The sequence below is a fragment of the Globicephala melas genome, chromosome 13 (assembly GCF_963455315.2).
Source record: "Globicephala melas chromosome 13, mGloMel1.2, whole genome shotgun sequence".
NCBI classification, from domain to species: domain Eukaryota; kingdom Metazoa; phylum Chordata; class Mammalia; order Artiodactyla; family Delphinidae; genus Globicephala; species Globicephala melas.
This window is the reverse complement of record NC_083326.1, coordinates 73,500,190-73,518,157: the sequence shown is the minus strand read 5'-3', so window position 1 is coordinate 73,518,157 and position 17,968 is coordinate 73,500,190. Positions and strand designations below refer to the sequence as shown.

At 56.4% G+C, this 17,968-nt stretch overlaps 1 protein-coding gene across 8 annotated transcripts in view; it reads right to left on the bottom strand.

The window, feature by feature from the left end:
• Window positions 1–2,254: 2,254 nt before the first annotated feature.
• The window catches only part of PXN (paxillin), a 44,832-nt gene continuing 29,118 nt past the window's right edge, over window positions 2,255–17,968 (bottom strand). The window contains exons 2-15 of one of the 8 annotated variants that reach the window (XM_060310398.1): window positions 14,094–14,320; window positions 13,687–13,802; window positions 13,151–13,287; window positions 12,855–13,056; window positions 11,884–12,019; window positions 9,595–10,464; window positions 8,153–8,428; window positions 7,607–7,921; window positions 6,864–6,965; window positions 6,435–6,605; window positions 6,140–6,313; window positions 5,498–5,579; window positions 5,210–5,358; window positions 2,255–4,429 (exon numbers count right to left, since the gene is read on the bottom strand). In XM_060310398.1, coding sequence (XP_060166381.1) covers window positions 4,163–4,429; window positions 5,210–5,358; window positions 5,498–5,579; window positions 6,140–6,313; window positions 6,435–6,605; window positions 6,864–6,965; window positions 7,607–7,921; window positions 8,153–8,428; window positions 9,595–10,464; window positions 11,884–12,019; window positions 12,855–13,056; window positions 13,151–13,287; window positions 13,687–13,802; window positions 14,094–14,320 — 3,224 coding nt within the window. In that variant the 3' untranslated portion in view covers window positions 2,255–4,162. Of the gene's footprint in view, window positions 4,430–5,209; window positions 5,359–5,497; window positions 5,580–6,139; window positions 6,314–6,434; window positions 6,606–6,863; window positions 6,966–7,606; window positions 8,429–9,594; window positions 10,465–11,883; window positions 12,020–12,854; window positions 13,057–13,150; window positions 13,288–13,686; window positions 13,803–14,093; window positions 14,321–17,968 lie in introns of all 8 variants that reach the window. The other 7 variants (XM_060310399.1, XM_030860532.2, XM_060310396.1 and 4 more) reach the window with 7 other exon arrangements.

Genomic DNA, 17,968 nt, shown 5'->3' with positions numbered 1-17,968 from the left:
AAAACTTAAATAGCCTGCAAGGCTCTACATGATCTGTTCCCCACCTCCACACCTATAATCTAATCTCCGATTTGCTTACTGATTCATTTCCTTCCAGTCGGATGATGTTGCACTAGCTATTACCTCTTCCAGGAAGCCTTCTTGCCGATATCCACACCTCCATCGAGTCTTCGCTCAAATATCACCTGCTGGAGGCCTACCCTGATTGCCCTATTCAAAATTACCCCATAACCACTCCCACTCCCCCCCTTCCTCTGTTCTTTTTGGCAGCACTTACACCTTGTAACACAGTATATAATTTATTTGTTCCATTGTTGTTTGTCTCTCTCCAGATATTTTTGCCTTGTGCCTGGCACATAGTGAGCTTATAATAAATATTTTTTGAATAAATGGATGCAGGGTTTGCAGACAGATATCCTTGTTCTGCCACTTGCTAGCTGTGTCATCTTAGGAAGTGATTTCACCTTGCTGACCCTCTGTTTCCCTTTCCTTATCGGTAAAATGGGGATAATAGTATTCACATTCTAGAGCGATATGTCTTAAGACAACACAGTTCCTGGAATATAGGAGGAAATCACTAGATGTCAACTTATTTTATTACACCTTCATTCAACACTTATTTGAACAATTGTGCTACATCAGTAAATATCTTTTGGAACTTCCCTGGTGGCACAGTGGATAAGACTCCATGCTCCCAATGTGGGGGGCCCGGGTTCAATCTCTGGTCAGGGGACGAGATCCCACACACATGCCACAACTAAGGAGCCCTGGAGACACAACTAAGGAGCCCACCTGCCACAACTAAGACCCAGCGCAACCAAATAAATAGAATAAAATAAATATGTTTTTAATGAATGAGCTTAGATCCTAGGTCGGAAGTGGGGAGGGGTTCTCCTTATCTCCACCCTTTTCACTTGACCAAGTTAGAAACCTTGGTATGTTGTTTTCAAGCCTCCTGGTGCCTCTGATGATGAGCCTGTATAGAGAACTGCTGGAATCCATTACTGCTAAGATCTCTTTTTAGTGACAATGTATTGATATAACTGCATGCTCAGCATTGTGCTAAGTACTTTGTGCACATTACCACTGTTAATCTTTGCAACAATCCCCCAAGGAGGTACAGTTTTAGTATTTCACTTTTATTGATAAGAAAATTCACAGAGGTTAAATAATACACCCAAGTCCATCAGCTGATAAGTGGTGGCTTCAGAACCGAAATCTGGGAGCAAGTTCAAAGCCCATGGGCCTCACTATGCTATACAGTCCCTTCCAAACCTTAAGGCTGTTTCCCTCCAAATGCACTTTTCCAAGTATATACGTTTTCACATAGTAACTTCCCAAGGACATCCTGGCTCTAATGATATAAATATAAATATGTCTCTAATTATAGTACATCAATATAATGGAATACCATGAAGCCATTAAAAATGATGCACATATTTATTTATTGACATGGTTAAATACAAAGTATAATTGAGTGAAAAAACAAATTACAATGAAGTGTACTGTGTTCATTTATAGAAATAAATCCAACATGGGCTGGAAATATTATCTTTGGGTGAGGGGTGAAGGTGATTTTCACTTCTGAGCTTACTGTGAAAGGGTCAGGGTTCAGACTAGAAGTCAACAAGCAGCTTTTGGAGGACCATTCCAAACAATAGGAAAACTATGAAGTTACAAAGCTGTCCAGGAAGCTCTCAAGGGCCCAGGACTGGAGTTCTGGCTCTGACAAGAGCGAGGGAGCATGCAAATACAGACATGACCACCAGGGGGAAGTCGAGAACCATCCTCAACTGTAAGTGAAGCCACTTTCAACTGGAAGGTTTTACACCCGAGGTGTGGTGCCGGAACGTGGGAGTGGTGGTGTCTGGTCAATGTAGGAACACAGACAGAGACAAGCCCTGGGTTCACACCCTGTCTCTGTGCTCATTCACAGGATACCTTGTGCATGTCGGTTCTATCTGAACCTCTTTCCCCATCCATGAGTGTAAGGCCACCCCGAGGCCCATGTAAGGACGCCCTTGGCGAATCCATGGCAAATTGCAGTGGGCAGGGCCTCACCCATGCAGGAAGCCAGGAGGACCACAAGTGCCCTGTGGGACAGGGATCCCATCCCCAGGGCTTTGGCCTCAAGTAAGTGAACTTCAATGATTTACCCCCAAACTGTGGTCCTTGTGAGCCTGGGGAGGGTTTGGTATCTTTTCTGGGACTAAGCTGTTAATCCCAGACCACAGAGAAACGGCACTAGCACAGGTGAAAATAATGGCAAACTTTATTGGCATAAATCACAGGAATTGAAATGGGGAAAAGCCAGGTTATAAGTTTACAGAGAAAAAAAATTAAAATCAAATCATCAAATAACCATTGACCCAGAGGGTGGACCTCTGAAACCCCAGGTCCTCTAGGGGAGGGGTCACTGTAAACAGAGCAATAAGGCCTGTGGGTAGACGTGGAGACATCAGACCCGTGGCGGGGCCTGGCTGACCTCCCCAGACCCGGGCTGCTCTCAGCCCTGCCACCAAGGAGGGACCCTCTTCCCTCCCTGGGAAGCCTCCTTGAGAGGCTCAGCACACCCAGCCTCTGCTAGGAGGCTAGCGAAGTGGTCTGGCTCTTCCTCACTTTAGACCACACTGGGACCCCGTTCCACTAACCCAGAACCCCAGCCCTACCTATCTCATCCTTGGGGGAGAACACTCTGGGGGCTTCCTGTTGCTTCAGCGAGATCTTGTCCTTTTGCCGAGAATCCTAGCAGGCCCCCAGCCAACGACCTGGGCTCTTTTCCCCAGGACACCAGTCTCCAAGGAGGGCAGGAAATTTGGGGAAGGGATGCACCCAGTGGAATCAACAAGACTAATGGTCAAAATCAGACACCAGCTTTCCTGAGGAGGCAGAAGAGCCCCAGAGAAGCAGTGAGAAGGTCGAGAATGTTCTCTTTGTTGCCAGAAAGTTCACAGGGGAGTGGACACTCCTAATGGCTAACTTAGGAAACAGCACCCCCAAAGTGTACTTCCCCCTTCTCCTCCCTCAGGAACAGGACGGATGAGGTTCGGAATTCTAGGCCCCAAAGGGCAAGACACCCTTAAGGCCGGTTTCAGTGAAGAGCTTGCTGGCCTGGATAGTAAGGAAGGGGTTTCAAAATACAGCAGTTTATAAAAAACAGTCCTTGTGAGCTGTGAAGTTAAAGAAGGGCAGTCACAGAGCTGCTCCCAGTTCACCTGCTTGTGCTAAGAAAAAATAAAATACAAATTGCTTCACCCCCTCCAAGCTCTCAGTACAAGGCAAACCCCATATACCAGAGCCACCGTGGCATACACAGGACAGTGGCAGTGCACACGGGGGAAAGGTACAAAAGGAGACGTCTTTAAAATCTCTTCAAAATCATTTTTGTATAGAGAAGTAAAAGCAACTCAGACGATATGAATTCAAACCTCAGTGTAGAAATCTATCAAAGTTGGTACAGTGTCCAGGCACGGGGTGAAACCCCGCCTCACACCATCCCGGGAGAAGGAGGAAGTGATTATAAAACATTATTGCTGGAGAGGCCATTCTCAGTAGAACCAGAGAAGTTACAGGGGTCGGAGGGCAGCTGCCCAGGCCTGGGGAGACTGGAAGGGCAGGAGGCGCACAAGGAATCTTCCGTGGCCCCTTGGACACTTCCGCCCTTGGATGGATGGATGGGTGGATGCTGGCATTGTCTGGAGGGAGCTGCTGTCCCCCCAATACTCTCAAAACAAGGATAATTAGGTTGTGGGGGGGGATATGGATGAAAAGAGGCCCCCATGTGACCCTGCCTGCCCTCCCCACCCCCACCCCCAGCTCCACTGCCGAAATATGAGTGAGATGGCTCCAGTGTGGGGTGCTGGACTGGCCAGGTGGGTTCGTGGGGACACAAGTGGAGCCCTCCAGCCTCTGCCTCTGGGGAGGGTGAAGAGCTGGCAGCCTGGGGGGAGCTGCAGGAGGAGGAAGGAGGCCCAGAGGCTCTGGCAGGGGGTAAGAAAAGCAGGCGGGACCCCTCAGGACCCTCTTGCCATCCTGCACCAGCCAAGGACGTGGTTCCAGTTTCAGTCGGGTTTGCCCCTTCACCCCTAAGCGAGGCCTCTGGGTCACAGTAGCAGTTGGGAGCCTGGGCCGGGAAGCGGGGCAGAGGAAGGGATGAGCGCGCCTAGCAGAAGAGCTTGACGAAGCAGTTCTGACAGTAAGGCTTGTCGTTCTGCTCCTTGAAGGTGCCCTTGTTGAGCTGCTTGAGGCAGAAGGCACAGACAAAGTGCTCCGGGTGGAACTTCTTGGCCATGGCGGTGATGCAGCGGCCCGTGATGGGCTTCTGGCAGCCGGAGCACAGCGAGCCCCGCCGCTCGTGGTAGTGCACCTCACAGTAGGGCTGCCCGTCGTGCTCGAAGAAGCTGCCGTTGACAAATGGTGTGAAGCATTCCTGGAGACAGAAGAGGGGTGGGGTGGGGGGGCAGGGGGCTCAGGCTGGGGCTGGGGGCTGAGGCAGCTCCCAGGTGATGGGCAGGTGACAGTCAGGGTGATCACACTCGAAATGATTCTCCCTTGCTGAGCATCCTCTACGTGCCAAGTGTGGGGCTAAACGCTTATTGAAGTCTCCCAATGGCCTTGACTTGCCACTGCCTGAATTCAGACACGGATCTTACGCCTGGGCACTTCAGCAGGTGGCTTAATGGTGTGCCCAGAAACCCTGGTGTCGAGAAAAGGGTTCCAGGGTCAAACTCTGCATCCTAGATTCCCATTTGGAGATCCAAAGGCACGCTTAGGTATTAAAGGCTCTGAGAAGTCTGGCAATGAACAGTTTCCCAAACTTATTTGATCAGGGGACACTTACTGGATCTCTAATAACATCTGGGGGACATTACCCCCCAGAATGCAGTCTGGAAACCATTGCCCATTTCCGCTGAGGCTGCTAAATGCTTGCATTATCTCATTTCACTCTCACACACCCTTCTCCCAAACATGACCCGTCTCAGGGCTGCTGCACAGGACCACCTTGCTCTTGGTTTCTGCCAGCCTCAGTACGAGCCCTGGCCCAGGACCTACTGGACTTGAAGGAGTGTACCTCCCCCCTGCCTTCTCACCTCATTAATACCCCCAAACAGGGCCTGTAAATCGGATTCAGAAAGCACAGTGAGGTAGGCCCTTCTCTCCCCACTGCCCGCTCTCGGCCCCCTCCAGAGGAGGGCTGGGGGCCCCTTACCCGACACACAAAGCACTCAGGATGCCACAGGGTGTTAAGGGCCGAGATGTAGTTCTCCAGGATGGCTCGGGCACAGCCGCCACACTTGGGGGCGAACATGTCAAAGTAATCCTTCCGGCAGTAGGCCTTGCCGTCTTTCTCGTGGAACCCTGAGGAGGGGGGGTGTGGGGGGCAGATGAGGCCTCCAGAGGAGGAGCCACCCTGACTCCAGCCTCAGCAAGGTCTCCCACCATGCCCCCGCCTCCCCAATGCTCCGGCGACAGCGAGTGAGAAGGTACCGGTCAGTACCTTCAGGCCCAAAGAAGGCTCCACACTGGGCACAGAAGAAGTGCTCGGGGTGCCACGTCCGGTCAAGGGCTGTCACCACTTTCTGTGAAAGCAAAGTGTGGGACCAGAGCTGAGCGCTGCCCCACTGGACAGATCCCACAGTTGAGACCCACAGGCAAGGCCGTCCTTCCACCCTGCCCCCAGCCCCAGCAAAGGAAAGAGTATAACACTCCCAAGATGGGGGTCTCTCCCAACTGTGCTCTGAATACCACTGAGAATTCTGACTTATTGAAGGATGTGATATGTCAGGCACACTCTGTCTCCTCTAATCCTCATGTGCAGTTGAGATCATAGGTTCTATTGTGACTTCCATTTTATAAGGGAAGAAACTCAGGCTCAGAGAGGCTAGACGTTTCCCTAACATCACACAGCAGGAGAGTGAGGGAGCCCTCACTTCACTCCATTTACCTGGGCAGGGCTCCTAACCTCTGGGAGTCTCAGCAGAAGGGAATCGGGGATGAGAGGTAGCGCTGCTTAATGTGCATTAGGACGGGCCGTGCATCCGGCCTGAGTGTGAATCCCAGTTTCCAAGCTGTGTGAGCTCGGCCACGTAATGTGACCTCTCTGAGCCTCAGGTGGCACCACCTGCACCCAGGAACTCACATCCAGGATGGGCCCGTTGCAATAGTAGCAGCGTGGAGAGAAGAGGTTGTGATAGTCCTTTTCACAGTAGGGCTGTCCATCCCGCTCAAAGAAGTTCCGGGATCCGATCTCCTCCTGGCAGTGGGTGCAGACAAAGTGCTCTGGGTGCCACGTCTTCCCCATGGCGGTCACGACCTGAGGAGAGAGGCAGGATACGGTTCAGGACGCAGGTCTGCCACAAAGCACCCTCCCAGAGAAGCCAAGGTCCCGTGCCCACCTACCGCTCCCTCCCCTGCCCCACCCACCCCATCATCACCTGCCCCGCGATGGGTTTCTTGCAGGCCCCGCAGACCCCCTTGGCGACCGTGGCGACCCCCAGTTTGTTCAGGTCAGACTGCAGGCTCCCCAGCATGCTGTCAAGCTGGCTCCCAGGCTTTGGGGGCCCTCCCGGGGGAGAGCTGCTCCCTGTCTTCCCCTGGGCCATGAACTGTGGAGAGAGGGGAGAAGGCAGGTGAGGACATCTGGGCCTTGGGGGATGAGGTTCGCAGCACCAGGGGCTCTCCCCTCTCCTGGACAGATGGGCTGAAGGAGGCAGGAAGTGCAGCCCCTCCAGGGGCTTCAAAAGCCCTCAAGGTGGGAGTGGCATCTGCAAGACATTCTGGTGTCAGAGGGGCTCACGGTGGGCCTGACCGAGCCCTGGGAACACATGGCAAGCAGGACATTAAGCCCCAGCCTTGGCACTGACCCCTCCCTCGTCCTGCCCTTCAGGGCTGCTCTGGCTGCCGTTCGGAGGCCAGCCGGCCGCCCAGCACAGCTCTCCGTCCGCTCTTTGTTCCAGGCCCTGGATCTTAGACAGGGGAGGAAACAAGAATAAGAATTTCTTTTTTCTTAATTAAGGAAGAAAGAATAGGAGACCCTGTCATCGGACCATTTCACAAAAAGGACTTTAGGATGAAATGTAAGGATGGATTTTTTTTTTCCCCTACTAGCAGTACCAACGTCAGGAGAAAAAGTCTAGAGAAAAACAACCACGAGAGAGAGGCCCAGGGAGAGATGAAGAGGGAGAGAGAGGTAAGCCAACCAAAAGGTGCAGGACTTAGGGAGGGGAGGTGATGGGGCCGGAGAGCAAGGAGGCCTCGCCAGGTACTGGGTCTGGGGCTGAAGGGGGGGATAGGTTTTGGTTTTCCTTCTGGGAATGGCTTCCTCAGATGGAGCCTGGGGCAGGACCGAGGGGCGGCAGGAAGGGGCAGGCAGAGGGGAGGCCCCACGGGGAAGAAAGAGGGCGGCTGATGTCTCGGGGGTGAGAGCATGGACATCAGGTTAAGCGAGGGTCCAGGGTCAAGGCCAGGTCTCAGGAAGGACCATGGTACCATGCAGGGCTTGTGGATGGAGGAACAGAGGGGATGTGTATGTGTGCAGAGTGGGAATACCACTCGAGCATAAGGACAGGGACAGGTAGGGCTGGTGTCAGGGCCCCGGGAGGCCTGCCTGCATCGGGGGGAAGAGTGGGTCCTCGTCGGTCTGGCAGCCCATGGACCTCACAGAGTGGGGCGCAGGAGTGGGCGGGGTGGGGCCCTGCACACCGTCTTCCCGTGGCCCCGCCCCAGCACTCTGGACCCCGGGGGGACCTCGAGGAAGAGCCGAGGGCCCCAGGGTGGAGGAGGTGGGCGGGCTGGGCCGGGGAGAAGAGCTGCTGGCCGAGGCGTCTTTGCGATGCTGGAGCAAAGGGCTGGGAGGAGAAGGAGAAGGCAGAACAGAGAAGGTTCTTCTCAGGGGAATGGGAGAGCCAGGAGGGAAGACAACCTGGGAGGAAGAAGAGAGGGAGAGAGATGAAGGCAACGGCGGAGGAAACATCAGCTCAGCAAGTAGGGGCTCCCTGGGGCCCTCCCACTCTGACACCAAGAGTGAGGCTGGCCTCGCAAGGCCACGGGATGCAGAACCCCCCCGCCACATGCCAAACTTCCCCTCTGGCCGCTGCTGGGGAAGAACTGGAGGACCTCCGCCCTGGCCCAGCCCTGGGCAGCTACTCACTACCTTCTCTACCAGCTGCCCCCTAGCCCGCCTCCCACACGGCTGCACAGTGATGACGACGCCCTCGGTCAGCCAGTCCTGGGCAGAGGCCCCCGCGGCCCCCTCGGCCTCCTCCACCTCCGGCTGGATGCCCAGCCGACCCTGCAGCTCTGCGATGAGCCGCTCCTGGGACGGGGTCCTGCTCAGGGTGGCGGGGTCCAGCCGGCGACGAGGGGAGGGCTCCCGGGACATGGGGTGAGCGTGGCCGGTCTCCCGGCTCCTTCTGATCATGGAGCGGATCTGGGGAGGGGGGGGAGGGAAGCTGTCACAGGCCACTCTGGGCTCAGCAGATGCTGCTCAGTCCACACTCGAGAGCCCCCAGGAGGGGTGGGCAGGACCAAACCACCAGAGAAGAGCCAAGCTGAGCTAGGGTGGAGGCAGGGGGCAGAGCAGACACCCTCCAAGTCAGCCCTGACCTTGGGTAAGACACTTCACTTCCAGGGCCTCAGCTTCTCCATCCTTGAAATGGGGTAACAGTATTTTCTCAGCTGCCTTAAAGGGTTATTACAAGAATTATTTGAAAGAATGTAAGTGGACATTCTTGAAAGGGCGTAAGAATTTCCCTTCTTCCCTCCCTTCCTTTTTTTAATTTGTAGTAGAAAAAATGTGGTCTTTCCTTACAGTAAATCCTTCAACCAGGTTTTTTTTTTCCTTGTTTACATTATAACCTACTTGTTTCTAGCACTTTGGTTATTATTATTTATTTTTGGCCGCACTGCATGTCATGCGGTATCTTAGTTTCCTGACCAGGGATCAAACCCGTGCCCCCTGCACTGGGAGCGTGCAGTCTTAACCACTGGACTGCCAGGGAAGTCCTGGTTTGGTTATATTTGTTGTTGTTTTATTTTACTTTGTTTTTGAAAAGGGCCTAACATTTTAATCAAGAAGCGAATAACAACCGTTAACGTCAGCCACGGCTTATTGGGGACCGTGTGCTATGTTCTTTCTAAGCACCTTCCAGGCATTACTTCATTTAATCCTCTGGACAGCTCTGGGGGAAATGGTCTATTACCCTCATTTTAAAGAAAACTGAGGCTGGTGCGGGCGTTGCCCAAGGTCACCCAGGGAGCAAGTGTTGGAAGCGTGGTTTGTATTCAGTTCTATCTGGTTCCCAAGCCCATGCTTTTCACCATTCCACACACATCCCATCAGGATGTCAGGGGAAGCTCATCTGAAGGAAAAAGCCTTAATCAAGCAAGAGGCAGGGTGCCACTAAGAGAAATTCCAGGGCCCAGGGAGCTCCACTGGCCCCACAGAGCCCACTGCCCAGGGCTGGTTGTCAGGGTCTCAGGCCACGGCATCTCGGAATCGGCTGCCCAAGCAAACATGCGCAGAGTGGGAGGCTGCATGCAATTAGCCAGGCGTGGTCCACGTGGGGGCCATGCCTAGCAGCCGTGCGAGCTCACGCCTGCCTGGCCAGAGGTGGAAATCCTCTCCGTGGTGTTGGGTGTGTCCATGACCACAGCCTGTGGAAGTTCTGGCCGTTCCCTCCTGGCCTCTGCAGCGGCTTCGGTGGTGCCCTCTGGCCTCCTGGGGGTCTCGGGTCTCTGGGCTGGCCTGACCAGGCTGCCCCCCGTGGCCGTCTCTCCACCTAACTGCTCCTCCTCAACTGGGGCATGGCATCTGCTCTCTGGCTCCCCTGGCTCTGGCCTTGCCCTCTCCTTCTGCTGTCCACGTGCCTTCGTGAGACTCCAGGTATCCGGTAAGATAGCCTGACGGTCCACGGCCATGGCAGCTGGCTCGATTACTTCCTGGAAGCTGGGCGTAGCTCCCCGGGGGCACTCAGGCCTAAGCGCCTCCAGAGCCCACGGCCACTCCCATGTGGCAGCCACAGCCTCTCCTGGGCACAAAGGGTTGGCTGACAGCACTTGGGGTTCCCCAGCCTCCTGGGAACCTGTGCACCCAGTGTGGGGTAGAGTGTGGCCGGGAGGCACCCTGGAGAGCTCACTCACCAGGCTCGCGTTTGGTGGGTCCCTCCAAACACGAGCCTGGCTCTCTGCACCCGGTGGCCCCAGAGAACTCTCCGTGGAGGGAGACCTTGAGTTGGGGGTGTCAGGCATCTCCCCAAGGCCAGTCAAATCAAGCCAGCTGGGGGTCACATTGTCCTCAGGGCAGAGGACCTCCAGGGTGTGGCCGTGGCCTCGAGGGGAGGGTTTCCTAGGGGGTGGCAGGAATACATAGGGCCCAGGAGGAGGAGGAGAAAGTATGTGGTGTGGGGATGGAGCTGAGCTGGGCAGCAGCCTTGGGGAGCTCAAGGCCACAGCAGAGGAGCTGGTCTAGAGGAGAAAGACAAAAGACAGAGGGGAGAGGAGAGAGAGTTGGGAGAGATGAGGAAGGAAGCCCACTGCAAGGGGCAGGCTGGGCCTCAGGGCTCTGAGAGTCCCCGTCTACACTGACAAGACAGTCTACACTGACAAGACCAAGGTGGTGGCGAAGCTGAGGCATGAGGACTGGCCCTGGAAGAAGACCCAGCCCCCAGAAAGGTTTTCCTGGGCTTCATATCCCTGGCTCCCATCAAACCCAGGCGCAGAAAGCAGCCTCTGAGCCATGCCTGTCGGGCACTGCCCCCCCGCCAACCCCAAGTACAGACGAGGGAGAAAAAGCTAAGGTGAGGTGGGTCTTGGGGAGGTCAGCCCAGGCACCAATCAAGGGACAGACAGCCACAGGCAGCTCTCAGCTCTGTCTCTCCCAGACAATCCCAGCTCTCCTACATCCCCCGAGACCTTGCTCCAGGGGCACAGTGAGAACCAGCGCAGCTTCCCAAGGGATTTCAGAAAAGCAGCACAGCCTAAAGGGTGCTGGGGCAGGGCTCCCTCGGGCCAACTCCTGAGTCCAGTGTACTTGCTCCTGACGGTGGCCACTCAGAACCACTGGCACATGAGGGCCACAAGCCCAGGCCGCACCCATCCCCCCCGCCCCGTGAAACCCCAGCCGAAGGGAGGCTTGGAGGCACCAATGGGGCCAAGAGCCGGCTCCCCTCCTCCGATTCCCTAAGTCATGCCCCCGTGGAAGGGTGGAGTCAGCAACTGTTGGCGAGTTCAGTCCCCATCAGTCCCCATCAAAGCACTGCATCCTCTAAATAAAACATCTCGGGTCTGGCAGGCCCGGGGAGGAGATGGGGCGCCTCATGCAGGACTGGCCCAGTAGCCTGACGGGTGAGGTTTCCCAGAGAGAACTTGTGGGGACTCAGAGGCCCGTGGAGGATGGAAGGCGGATGGCAAAAGAGGCCTGTGGATTCAGGAGCCAAAGGCAGAAAGAAAGGATGTGTTGAGGACAGCCAGCCAGCGTGGGAGATGGGGCTCCAGGGCAAATGACCTCTCGGAACAGGATCCCACAAGGCCTAGCAGAGCACCCCCTCCCCTACCAAGAGCAGCCATCGACACAGGGTCCTTTGTCCCAGCCTCCTGATCCCTCGCCTGGGTGGCTGGGAGCTGAGAGCACCCAGGGAGGAAGGAATGTCCTGCTGAGCACGTCCTGCCTTCACAGGCTGAGAGGCAGCTCAGTCCCCACGTGGCCATCCTGGCCCTCCCTCCCCCATATCCTGGCAAGGCCAGGGCACTGCCTGCGGGGTCCCAGGCTCAGGGCGAGGCACCCAAACACGCAGGGGCCAAGGTCCAGCTACTCATGCTGAGGTACAGGAGGGGAAGGATGGGGGTTCTGAGGGGCCAGGGCAGGGAAGAGGGACCTCAGGGCACCTTAAAATCCGACAGCGAGGCCATCAGCTCATCCAGCTCCCTGGTGGCAGAAGAGGCGGAGATGCGTGTCTGCTGCTGGCTGGAGGTGACTCGCTGGGGGCTGCTCATCTCGCCCTGGTTCACAGTGATGGCGGGGCTGCACGCAGGCATGGCATCAGCGGGGACCCCAGAGGCCAGCCCGTGCACCCCCAGCATGTCCCTCCCCTCCCCAGGGGATCAACAACTCAGCTCTGACACTGGGGTCCTGCCACTCCCAACCCCAGGGAAGCCCACCAGCTCCCAGTCTCTCCTGGGGACCCATTGTTGGGAGGGGCTGCTGTCAGCCAGCAAGACAGAGCACTGAGGTGAGCTGATGGCAGAGAGGCAAGGTCAGCTCAAACGGCACTTCCTTCCAAGAAGACCAAGTCCAAGCCTGCCCGTTCAACAAGCCCCAGCATCCTGTGTATCCTCCACAACACTGCACGTACATGTGAAGTTGTTCCAACAACACAGTAACACCAAGGAGAGCTAAGACTCGGTAGACACTTACCATGGGTCCTGCGTGCACGTGCTTTACGTGTGTTATTGGGTCTCACCCCTACTGAGGTAGGTGGTCTTATCCCCCTTATCCCATTTCCCCTTATCCCATTCTACAGATGGGAAAACAGAGGCTTGAGAGACAACACTTAGTAAGTGCACAGCCAAGATGTGAACCCTACTGTGTGGCTCCAAAGCCTGTGCTGACAGCTGCTGGGCTATGGGTGCCCTCAGCGTGCACAGTGTCTGTCCTTCCTGATGGATAGTGGCTCGTTGAAGGCAGGCATGGTGTCTGCGTGACTCGTCACCATCCCCCAAGGCCTGGTGCAGGGCCTGGCAAACAACAGGCACTTCAGAGGGAACGGGTGACACTGGGGATGAGACGGCAGACCCTGGAGCATGGGACGGGCTGGGCGAGACCTTCCCCTGCCTGGGAGGGCCCAGTGGAGACTCACACGGGGCTGGGCACGGAGCTCTCCAGCTCATCCAAGAGACTCTCCACGCTGGGCCGCACGTCCTCCAGGCCCCGGCCTCCGTTCCGCTTGGGCTTCTCTTTGGTCAGTGGCCCAGCTTTGCCCCCCAACGGGCTGTTATTCTCCGGGATGCCGTAGTGGGGGCTCAGAGCCCCAGGCAGTGGGGGGCTTGAGTTGGCCTCATCTTGGGATAATGGAAGAGAAAAGGTGCTCAGCCCTGAGCCCTGCAGGGATCCAGAGGCCAGCAGGTGGGCCTGGTGGGCCTGACCTAGTCCTACCTGCAGGGTAGCCTGGGGGGTTATGCTGCACGGCGTTCAGCTCCAGCAGCAGGCGGTCGAGTTCAGAAAGGTTGCTGCCCAAGGAGGAGCTCATGACGGTGGGTGAAGGCTCGGCCGACTTCTGCTTGTTGGGGAAGCTTTGAGAGGCAAAGGGAAGACCTTGGTGAGAGACGCTCCCCAGCTCTGGCGGCCCCCAAATCCTCAAGGAGAATAAGGCAGAGGGGATACAGCGTCTCCACCGGCCAGAGGACGGAGAGCGGGGAAGTGATGTGGCAAGAAGAGGGGAGGAAGGAAGTCTTGCTTCAGTTCTTGAACCTTCCTCAAAGCAGGGCAATGTGAGAGCCAGCCCAGCTGCTGCACGGTGATGGCAGATAAGGCCACCGGGCCAGGTGAGAGGCCTTCTGCCGTCTAACCCAGTGACCCTTGAGGCAGAATCCCCCTCCCATCCAGCGCTGTGCCGTGCCTGTCCCTGGCCTCAGTGGCCTCTGCCCGTCAATGCGCAGGATTCCCAAGCAGGGGGAGGAGCTGGGCAGTACCTGTACACGTGCTCTTCCTCGCCAGCTCGGGGACACGGAAGGCCGACGCCGTCCTGGGGGTTGGAGGCACTGGAAGTTTTAGCACTGGAGCCGTACACGGGGGACGGGGATGGAGGCTGCAGGAAGGACAGTGCTCAGAGCCTCCCCGGGGAGGAAAAGGAACAGCCCGAGTCACCCCTGGAAGGCTCCTGCTCACAGCCAGTCTCACCAGGGAGTTTCCACACTCTGACCAGGAGACAGGTGATTAACACTTGGTCACTGCCCCCTCACGTGGCGGCGGCGGGTGGGGAGAGCCAGACGCTTCCCGCCTCTTCTCCCTACTTCCCTGATCGCTGGCTCCCCGAGCCACTGCCAGACAAGCTCCTTGTGCCCTGAAGCTGACTTCCGAGGCCCTGTCCCCACCTTACCTGCTGGTGGATGAATCGGGAGGTGCTGGGCTGCCACTGGTCTAAGGGGTCAAGGACCGTGCCATTGAGGGCCTCGCTGGACGGGGGTGGAGGGACAGGGGGTGGCACGGCAATCTCCTGGTATGTGTGGTTTCCTGTTGGGTACGAGTAGGGGGTCTCCTCAGACAAGAACACAGGCCGTTTGGAGATGTGGGAGGTCGTGGACTCCAAGTCTGCCAGCAGGGCGTCTGCAGAGAGAAGGCGTGGGGAGCGGGTAAGAAAATGGATCCGGGGGACGAAGTCTCCAGTGGCAGCGCCCTCCCTGCCTACACCCAAGAGTTAATGACTTCTGAGCACCTGCCCCGCCCATGGGAGAAATGACTAGCCTCAGGTCAGGAAGGTACCAGCCCAGACCAGCCTGGCTAAGAACAGCTCCCAAAGCTCTTCTCCCCAGCCACGAAGAAGGTGCTCTGGAGGTTCCTGGGGCCGCCCTGAGGGCTCTCCTACCTCTGGGAGCCGGGCATCTGCGTTCCCTTCCAACAGGGCTGTGCAGCTGGCTGGCTGGCCAGCCGGGAGTCAGAAGTACCTGCCTGGAACCCGCACTCTGACTCCGCAGGGCAAGGCGGAGAGAATGGGTGGGAGGGGCCCCACGTCACGGGGAGGGGCCTGGGCACTGCCAGGTCCCACTTAATTTCCAAGAGCTTAAGCCCGCTCAGCCCCCAGCCTGGAGGGGCCCCTGGGGTGGTACCCGCCCTCCTGACCAGGTAGAAGTCGAACCTCAGGCTCCAAGCTCCTCCTGAGAGCCTCGGGGCTGCTGTGAGAAGTGTGAGGGACAAGGCTGGTGCAGCGTTCCCGCCCCCACCCCCCGCCCCCGTCAGCAGAGAGGGGCAGGACTGCTCTGTAGGCTGTTTCTGCGGAAGCCTGGCAAGCAGCCTGGCCCCAGAGGCTCCAGGGCCCCACTATTCTGCTTTTAACAGCAGCAAGGGAGCCGAATCAGCCCTCAAGTGCAAGCTTCCATTACCCTGGCACTAGGCAGTCCGCAGGGGGCCCTGCATCTCCCCAGTCCCCAGACAAGAAGGGTACAGCTGGAGGGGTGGGGGCAGGAGCTGCTGATCCTGCCCTCCTGGGACCCTCAACAGCCCCACAGCCTGGCCCCACATGCCATGCCCTCGTTCCTGCTGTGTCACCGACTAGTTCACTCTCCCCCCGCTGCTGGCCTGCTGCAGTGGGGTAACTCGGTCCCTGGCCCTTGTGATAATAACCACCAGAAAGCAATGGCTGGATCATGGCCGTTTACTAGTAACAGGCACTGTGTTGGGCACGTTGCATATGTGATCTCAGTTAATCCTCCTAATACCCCATGAAGTTGGAATTCTCACCCTCCCTTTACAGACGGGGAAACCAGCTTCAAGAGGTGGTGGGACTGGCCCCAAATAACAAAGCCGGTAAGTGACAGGACTGACTCCTCAGAGGCCCCAAACCCCAAAAATCTGCCCTGCAAGAGGCTGCTGTGGTCACAAGATGGTGCCAGATTTAAACAGTACAACTTCCTGAATGACGGGGCCCAAGCTCCGAGAGCTGCCAGTCTGATCCTTCCTGGTGGCCCTGTCCCCAACCCCACCCCTGCTCAAAGGAAGTAAGAAAGAAGCAAGGGCCTCACCCAGGGCCTGGGTCTGTGGGCCCACACCTCCCAGCTACGTGCCCTGATGTCCTACCCCCAAGGCTGGCAGCACCTACCCCAGGCTCCTACCCAGCTGATCAGAAGCTTGTTCCAAGGCCTGGGATGTCTCTGACTTCCAAGGAAGGTCAGTTCCTGCAGCCCCCGACTCCTCCAGGTCCTTTGGAAGAAGCCTGACTTCCTATCTCTAGCAAACCGGAACTAGAGGGAGTCTGTGTGTCTAGGTAACAGTGGAAAAGGAACCAGTGTCCAGGGCCAATCCCAGTGGCCTCTCCACAGCCACACCTGCTGCCTTGGCTTCACAAGGCGTCCTGGCTTCCTCTGGGCCCAAGCCAGCAGGAGGGGTGGGGTCTTCTCCATCATGGGCAGAGCCAGCCCCCAACAAGTGCAAGTCCAGTAGGGGTAACAAGGGCAGCTGCCATGCCTGAATGCCCACCACGTGCCAGGAGTTTCACCTGTGTCACCTCTCTTTCTCCTCACGATACCACTAGCACAGATGGCAAAACTGAGGTTCAGAGAGGCAGAGGCACATCTCCACACTGCCTGAGCTGGCTGAAGTGACACCGCTGAGACCTGAACTCGGGTCTCTCGGGCTCCACTCAATAGAAGACAGATGGTTAAGCTTCCTTGTCAAACCTTCTGAGCCAGGGACACCACCAGCCTCTGCACCAAACACCTTCTCCCACCTCACTCATGACCTGACTGCAAGCCTGGCTTATTGGTTCACGGATGGATTCTGGTTTATGATTTAAACAGGCTCTTTTCAACACAGATACATCTGTTGGTCAAAAGGACCAGTCCTGGGGGATGGAGAAAAAAGATCTGTGGAGTCAAGCCAGACCTGAGTTCAGTCCCAGCTCCTCTATCTACACTACCCACAGCCACAGAGCAAATCACTTAGCTCCCCACCTCACAGCACTGGCGTGAGCTTTATATGGGATAGCAGATGCTATAGTACACGGGAAGCTGCAAACACCACACCTCAGGTGCTTTGTGTAATTCAGAAAAAGATTTTCCTCCAAGGAGGTCAGGTTGGGTTGCAAAGTGCTGACTTCTCCTAAGTCCTCTATGGGTAGGATCTGGGCAAGACAAGAAAAAGGCAACCTTGAAGAGAAAAGCAAAAGCAAAGTAATAAAGTAACATTCAAAGGAAAACATTTGGGGACTTCCCTGGTGGTCCAGTGGTAGAGAATCCACCTTACAATGCAGGGGACGTGGGTTCAATCCCTGGTCAGGGAACTAAGATCCCACATGCCGCAGGGCAATTAAGCCCACGTGCCACAACTACTCAGTTTGTGCGCCTCAACTAGAGATCCCACGTGCCGCAAACTACAGAGCCCACGTGCCCTGGAGTCTGCGCGCCACAACTAGAGAGAGAAAACCCGCGTGCCGCAACTAGAGAGAAGCCCGCGCGCCGCAACGAAAGATCCCGCATGCCTCAACTAAGATCCGACACAGCCAAAAATGAATAAAATAAATAATAAATCTTTTTTAAAACACCCCAAAAACAGAGTGAAACATTTGTGGATGTCAGAGAGTGGAGGCACACCACTGTCCAAACTTGTGTCTGAGTGAGAGTTAGGACGTGCACAGCCACCGGTTCTGCGGTGTAGCTTCCTCCTCTCTCTCCATCCTTGGTCTTTGCTCTGTGATAGACAAGACTTGGTGCCACTGTCCCACCAAACCCCTCACAAGCGCCTCAGGGGAGAGCCAGGAATACAGGAGGCACGGAGGAGTACTCGCTGGCCCCTACTTTGGATTCCTATGGGTGCCGAGGCCTGCTCTCTCCCCAAAGGCTGCAAAATGGTGATGGGCCAAAGTCTCCTTGCAAGCTCAGCAAACTCCTCCCCGGCCTGAGTGAACAGAGGTGGCAGATGGAGTCCACTTGCAGTCCACAGTGGGGGCGGGGGTGGGGGGAAGGTTCCCAGTTTTCAGCTACAGTTACTGCCTGGTGCCAGCTCTGAATACCCTAGGGGCAGGCTCAGGATTCCTTCTACACATACCCCGAAGAAGGTGTCAGAGAAAATGGTGCCGCTGGAACACACCCTCTCTCCCACATGTTTGGAGGATGGCTTCCATACACACAGAAGCAGTAAGCAGTCAGGGCTCACTCATTCAGCCTAAGGAAGGCCTCAGACTTCCTCAGCGTCACTCCACTAAGCTTCTGGGTCCAGGCCTGAGACCACCGGAACAAGTCAGAGCAACTAGGACCACCCTAG